Raw genomic sequence first — 7,813 nt, forward strand, 5'->3', positions numbered from 1 at the left:
GGACTCATCCAGATACAGAGATCATTCTGCAGTAAGACTTTATGATAAATCAACAATCTCTGTTGTTAGTTGTTGTTGTTTGTAGTCTAAAAAACAATGTTGCCAAAGCATCAAAAATAAACATACAATAACAGTAATATAACGTCAAGATTGATTATTAATTTTATATATATATATATATATATATATATATATATATATATATATATATATATATATATATATATATACACAGTATATCCTGTGTCTCTCTCTCTCGCTCTATGACGTGAGCTTTTCATATTATATACATGTGTAAGCTACTATGTTGATGTTAAGAAGCAGCGTTCCTGTGTATGTGTTCTGTGCTTTTATTGTGGAGGATAAGACGGAAGGAGGGAGAGAGGAAAGAGGTTCTGAAGTGTGTGAGAAGGAATAAAGTGGCTGTAATCTTGGCGCCGAATACGGAGCCCCGTGTTTGTTATTTTATTATTATCCTAAAGTATAGACGTGACATAAACACTCGGCTACATTGGTGGCAGCGGTCGATGCACCGCAGGACAATCTGAAGAATGGCGTGCAAGCTGGATGAGTTGGCGTTGGCAGAGGTCTGGCCTGATGTTCTGCATGCACTGCCGAGCTGGATCATCTTGATGACCTCCTCTGCTTTGGACACAAATACCTCCTCCAGGCCCACAACCTGAACCTGCTGTCGGTCATCCTCCAGAACACAGAGCGTGGCCTTGTTATTCAGCAGGTCATACACTTTTCCATTGTAAATCTCAAAGAAGCTGACATGAGCAGAGAGATCCAGGTGTGCATACTTCATGTGGTTCAGTTAAGTGAAAAGATCCTGGGCTGCCAAGGTGTAGATTCCTTTAGCAGTGTTCTGCTGCTTCCCTGTGAAATCACCTATGAGTCAAAATTTGTTGATTTTATGAAATTTTATGACATCGCCACGCTGCACGGCAAATTTTCACTGGTTGATTTGGCCGGCAAAGAGCGCGGCGCTGACGTCCGCAGCAATGACCGCAGCACTTTAGTGGAGACCGCTGATATCAACCGCAGCCTGCTGACTCTCAAGGAGTGTATCCGTTCACAGGGGATGAACAGTGATCACATTCCTTTCAGACTCTGCACTTTAACCAAAGTCCTCAGGGACTCCTTCATTGGCGAAAAGTCCAGGACCTGCATGATTGCTATGGAGTCTCCAGGCATGGTGTCGTGTGAATACACGATGAACACACTGCGATATGCTGACAGAGTGAGTGAAGGAGCTGAAGGGCAACACCAAGGCTAGTGGAGCAGCTAAGGCACAAGAGCCAATGAATAGCTCCACAGAGGAGGAATCTGTGGAGGATACCAGCGTACATAGCAGAGCGGAAGGTTTATTCACAGTTGTTGAGGGCCAGTGAAGTTGCCCATGCCATGGGGCAAACATGTTACAACAGTGAGGCCAGACTTCCTGACCTGTTGCATTATACAACTAATTTACTGGACATGGTGCAGGCACTGCAGACTGCGGTTAACCTGGAAGAAGAGCACGGTGGATATTGGAGCTGGATCCTTTCAACTGGGTCATTCAACACAAGGATGGAAAACAGCATACTAATGCTGATGCTCTCTCACGGCGGTACGGTGAATGACGCCACACAGGTGAATGCATTCGACTCAGACAGGGAGTCAGGTGTTCCCCAATCCGACAGTCTGTTGACACCGCCATCCGCGGTGAACCTCCCGACCTCTGACCTCATCACAGGGGGGCAGCCGTTGGAACCAGACAGTGAGATAAATTACCTGTCTTTCATTCATGCACTTTCACATGATGGGGCTGGACTGAAAGAACTACAACAAGCCGACCCAGATATTGCTACGGTGTTGGATTGGAGGGATTCTCGGCCACCTCGAGGGCAGATGAGAGGCAGCTCCAGGTGGCTGCGAAAATTATGGACTGAATATCCTCGTCTTTCTGTGGTGAATGGCCTACTCTGCCGGAGAGTGACTTCCTCCCTCACAGGGGGTGCTCAGTATCAAGTGGTCGTGCCCTCATCGCTTGTTCCTGATGTGCTGCACCATCTTCATGGAGGCCCTGTGTCGGCGCATTTCTCAGCAGAACAAGTTTAGGAACGAGCAAGGTAAACTTGTTACTGGCCCTCAATGTTCAAAGACATTCGACAGTGGTGCAAGCAGTGCCTCCCATGTCAGACCCGCAGAGCCCCTGTGCCTAAACACCGGGCACCAATGGGCGGGTCCCAAGCGACTCGACCATTCCAGAGAGTGGCAATGGACATTCTTGAATTACCAGTGACTGCGAAGGGCAACAGATATGTGTTAGTAGTAAAAGACTACTTTTCCAAGTTTGTAAACCTGTATGCTCTTCCTAATCAAACGGCCCAATCAGTAGCACAGTATCTGGTTGAGTGCTGGTACATGGCGTTCCAAAAGTGGTTCACAATGACCAGGGCCGGCAGTTTGAAGCTGGGGTTGTTCAAAGACTGTGTCAACTTTTAGGCATTCCTGTGTATGTGTTCTGTGCTTTTATTTAGATGGAAAGAGGGAGAGAGCAAAGAGGTTCTGAAGTGTGTGAGAAGGAATAAAGTGGCTGTCATCTTGGCACCGAATATGGAGCCCCGTGTTTGTTATTTTATTATTATCCTAAAGTATAGACGTGACAGAAACCCTCGGCTACACATGTGTATATATATAAATGTACTTACCAGCCTTCTTCGGCCTTCTGTGTGTATTTCTGCTTCACCGCCCATCACCGGTGTAAACAGCTCACTCAGCAGAACTCTGTTTATGACTCTCGTTAAAAGTCTCCTCATTGTGACAAAGTTCAACAGCTTCTTGAACAACAGCGACAGAAAACAACAAAAACTATTTAAAACTGAGACTTCTTTCAATCGGCTCATGAATAAAGACAGCTGTTGTCTTTAAGTCAAATCTGAGACGTTTTCACCGTGATGATGAAGTAAAACCTTCATGATCGTTATTTAAATACACTGATTTATGAATGGGATTCAATATACTTGAACTTAATATTTAGCTATATTCATCTGGATTTTGCTCTGATCTATATTTATCTGGATTTTGCCTAATTTAGTTATCTGAAAGTCCTCAGGAAAAAAAAGCTAAACTTTCTTCTTTTCACTTTGTATTTGTGTCACAACTGTGTGGAAGTAGCTTAGCCAGCTTGCTAAGGTTAGCTAGATGTAGCTCGTTGGCTAACTCAAGACAAGCACAACACCAACAGACACACTTAATCAACAACCGCTAAATACGTTAAAACCCCGAGAGGCTGACAAAAAAACTGATAACAAACAAACTAAGAGTTTATGTTCAGCTTTAAGCTCAGGTCACATTGGCCACTCGTCCTGTAGAGCCTCTCTTGTAAGTCAACGAGAGCTACAAAGACAACTGGTGTCCTGGTACTTCCTCCTCTGTTGGACTACAGCACCCCCTAGCGGGGGGACTGGTATTTACACCCTTCTTTTTTTTATGAAGCAACATAAACGTGTTGATGCGTTTAATGGTTTCATGTGAAGCACTTCGAATGGTCTTGTTGTTCAAATGTGCTATACAAATTAACTTGCTTTGAGTCCTCTCAGGGTCTGTGTGTTCAACAGAGAACTACAAAGTAAAGTGTCAGTGTGGCAGCAACACTACGCCTGTGATTTTCTTGGTAAAACACACCTGCAGCTAATCAGCAATATTAGCTGGAGGTGTATCAGCATATGAGCAACTCATTTTCAATTAATTGGGCCTTGGTAGTAGTCTGGTCCAAATATACAAATATATGTATTTACTGTGTTACTCTAAGTATTACTTATCCTGTCACTGAAGTGATGTATAGTATATCAAAATAAACTTTTAACCCCCACTAAAATATACATATATATATATATATATATATATATATATACATTTTTTTATTTAATTTATTATTTTTTCAGTTTGATATTTCCTTGTTACATTGATATTTTTTGGCATTTTATTTAGATGTAATTACAACATATTGATGCCATATCTTTAGACACATGAGATTTAAAAAATTAAAATTAAATAACTGAAAAGTTGCAAGGTGCAAGTAACTGTCCTAAAAACTCAGTAAAATCAAGACAAAAATACAAATAAACGCCTTTACATTCATGATTGTATTTTATTTTGAAAACAAGTTTTATTTAACTTTTTTAAGTCCTCAGTCTTGAGTTGGGGAGCAGGGGATGGCGTCGGTCACCGGCTGACACCTCTCCACCACAGCGTTGATCTCGCCGACGCTCACGCCGTCGTAGATGCCTGTGATGTACGTCCAGTGGGTGTCTCCGTTGTGGTTGGTCCTGCTCAGCCTGCCAGTGAACGGGATGTCGGCCGTCATCTTCCTGCCATCCATCCTCACGGTGCACGAGTGGTTGGGCGGGACCAGCAGCTCCACGGAGACGGAGTGACCGATGGAGTCCATCACGCTGGTCCCCTCCGAGAAAGTCACCTTCTGCTCCTTGGTGAAGTCCACGGTCCCCGGGCCGAGGATGGGCACCTTGGCCTGCATGGTGGAGACGGAGCCGTTGCGGGTCTCTCTGCCGATGTCCCAGGTCTTCCTCACTGAGCTGGTCTTCTCCAGTCTCACCGTCTTTGCCACGGCTCTGCACTCCAGGTTGGTGACTTTGGCGAGCTGCAGGGCCTCGGGAGGATGGTGGAAGAGCTCCATCTGGTCGATGCTATACTGCACGTGAGAGATGTGCTGGCTGTAGCTGTCTCTGTTGATGGCAAGAACCTGGTAGCTCTTGTACCAGTACTCGTCGCCCTCCCAGGGGAGGAAGAATGCCTCGTGTTGGGTCACCACTTTGCCGAGACCGTACTTGTTTTTGCCGACAAAGATGTCCGAGTCCGGGCAGGTTTTGACGGCGTAACCTGGGACTGACCCGTACGAGTCTTCAACCCACTCCAGGAACTCAAAGTGGTCCACGTTGACCAGGATTTCAAACTTGGAGGACGCATACTCCTTGTCGGCGTATGGGTACTGGCAGAAGTTCCCTTTGCTGGGCGAGTAGAAGCCAGCCTCGCAGTTGACTTTGCACACGTAGTCGGTGCGTTCGGCGTAGCCGTTGAAGACGGCGACGGCGCCGTTTGGGAGTTGGCCGCTCCACGTCACCCACTTGAGGTTGGCGTGTTCACCAAACATGGGGGAGGAGTGAGAGGTCGTCTCGGTTTCTGGGTTCTCTCTGATCTTAGGAGGTTGGATGACTTCCCGGGAAGGGACAACATCTTCCAGTGTGGGGTTCAGCCATGGCTCTGGAAAGACAGGAAGAAACAGTTTTTTGGTATAAAACAATTTTTTTCAGGAGACTACATTGACCAATACAATATATATATAATTCTAAATAAAAACAGAATCTCATCTTAATCAAAGGCAAGGCAATCCAAGAAACATTGTTCATGTGCTTGAATTTTTCCTGTCCGTCACTCAAATATCTTCTTTGAAGTCTTGTGATTTTTGCGAACACCGATACCTGCTTCTTGCGGATGTCTAGCGTAGATTTTCAAGGATGCACACGACTAACAGTTTGAAGGAATGCCAGATGCATGACATGCAAATGAAAGCAGGTATCATGAGTCAAAATGTTATGTTTTAGTCAGCCACTGTCATAAAGTGTCCTGTGTGTTGGTATTACACTGGCCAAGGAGGTTATGTTCTCAGTTCGGTTCGTTTGTTTAACAGCAGGATTACGGAAAAAAACTGCAGGCCTGGTTTTCATGAACCTTGACGGAAAGGTTCAGGCTAGTCTCATCGAGCATTCGGAGCTATACCTATGAAAAAGAATGCATCGTAATTCGTAGATGGGTCCAACTAAAAGCGATCTTTCAGCCTGTTTGTTCCTGCGAGAAGTCAATGTTGATTTATTTGTCACGAAACTTGCATATATTTTCTTTAACTAAGTATTTTTGTTGCCTAAACTTAACTAAGTTGTTTCCCGTGAGGACAGAAGTTTATTTTGAAAAGACTGTGTTCATGCAACGAAGAAAAATTATCACGTGCTGCTGGACTTTTGCAGGAAATTGCACAAAAAACAAGGAGTAACATCATTCGTAAGATGCTAGAGTCGTATGAGGATACGTTAACACATTTTGGAGAGGATCCGACTCACCGTTTCGTTAACATTGCGAGATAGGACACTTGTTCCCTCTAGTTGTAAATATATCACGTTTTTAATTCATGCTAATGAAGACTCACTGCTGGGTTGTTCTCTCCCGTCCTGCAGCTGGGCGATGTAGAGCAGCGGGTCAGACTGCAGCGTTGGGCTGCAGAGCTGCAACACCGCCAAGACAACAGCGACACACCACCTCATCTGGACAAAAAAAATGACACAACTGGCATGTCAGCATCCCGGGGAATTCAGTTTGACACAAAACTCGTAGGAGGGTTAAGTGTGCTCCTTTGGAAGCTGGTCGACTCTTGGTCGAATTTTTATCAACCAGTAACAATATTGGGGAAAAGATTAACGAAAGGGAGAGAAGCTAAAGGGTTTTGTATTCTTGAGAAACTAACAGGAGTAGGTAACAAAAACTCAGCCCAGTGTTTCTAACTCTTTTTCACTTAAATTAGCGAACAGCATTAGCTGCAAAAGCTGCTAAATATACGGCTACATCTTCAGGCCTCCCTCCAAATTATGAACTTCTACATTCTGACCAAATAAAATTCTGCAACAACCACAGATTAGTGAATTATTCTTTTAGTCAGAGCATTTGTTTTATTGATTGCTGTCGAGATGTAATGTAACCCTAGCTTTGAGTTGTATTGAAATAACCTGCATGTTTCTCATTAATTTTTTTTTGTTTGATATTAAATATTAAAAAAAGAGATTAAAACTGCTTAACTTTTCAGACACAAATCAGTCCACCTTCTACTTGTTTTTAGCTTTCTGAATAAATCCTGGCTGAGTCCCAGCAGTTATTACAATGCAACAATTAATAAAGTTACACCTGTGTTTTGAAACTGTTTAACTTCAGAACCTATTGCCTTTACCTTTCAATACTTCTTAACACAGATTGCTGGCTTTTGGCACCAAAATACTTCATTAAGTTTAAGAGTTTAAGGGTAGTGCAACGGGCCTGATGAATAACGCAGTAACTACATTTAATTAGTGTATTATTTTTGTGAAATAATGTTAAAATCAGGATAATCTCAGTTACCAACATGTAAAAAAAAATACAGTAAATTACTGAAATAAATAAATCTAATATTGACAATAAATAACAAAGTTTGTATCTTTACATGAAAATAAGTAAGTATGAAGTTGCATTTTGTTTAAAACACAACAGTTTAGTTGTCTTAACGACTAGTTTTGCTTAAACTACATAATGATATGATGCAAAAAGTTGCATATATTTTGTTAATTAGATCATGCAGGATATGTGTGATAACTGTGTGATACTATAAAACACATGATGCAAAGATTAAATATGACAAATTGTATCGCTTCATGTAAAAGAATAAAAAGGCTCAGTGCTAAACCAGATGTAAAATGTAGGCAAATATTACATTATGAATCACTGGATTCATGTAGTATTCCTTCAATAAATTATTACTGGATCCCTTTTCTAGCAACAAAAAAGCTAATATTTTTTTTAGGTTTTAATGTCTCCGATTTGAATATCTTAGATTAATGTATTGTTGATTCTGATCGTCAATCAATTTCATGCACCGTAGGAAAACAATCAGACAGAGAAATGTTGTCATTCAGACAGAGAAGCAGTTTTTACCTCGACAGGTTCCTCCTGCAGTGACGCCGCCTGCAGCATGTGGCGAGTTTTAAAACCTCTCTGCAGAATTATTGCC

At 42.6% G+C, this 7,813-nt stretch overlaps 1 protein-coding gene across 1 annotated transcript; it reads right to left on the reverse strand.

The window, feature by feature from the left end:
• Positions 1–4,118: 4,118 nt before the first annotated feature.
• Positions 4,119–7,813, reverse strand: LOC137866720 (natterin-3-like). Its single transcript, XM_068702790.1, has 3 exons — positions 7,738–7,813; positions 6,209–6,323; positions 4,119–5,268 (listed from the first exon to the last, which is right to left on the reverse strand). Exons 1-3 carry the CDS (start codon positions 7,774–7,776, stop codon positions 4,178–4,180), a joined length of 1,245 nt encoding a protein of 414 aa, XP_068558891.1. The 5' UTR covers positions 7,777–7,813; the 3' UTR covers positions 4,119–4,177.

This window comes from Cebidichthys violaceus, unplaced genomic scaffold (assembly GCF_023349555.1).
Source record: "Cebidichthys violaceus isolate CVI_PGR_0920_01 unplaced genomic scaffold, fCebVio1.0.p SCAF_89, whole genome shotgun sequence".
In the NCBI taxonomy this organism is placed as follows: Eukaryota; Metazoa; Chordata; class Actinopteri; order Perciformes; family Stichaeidae; genus Cebidichthys; species Cebidichthys violaceus.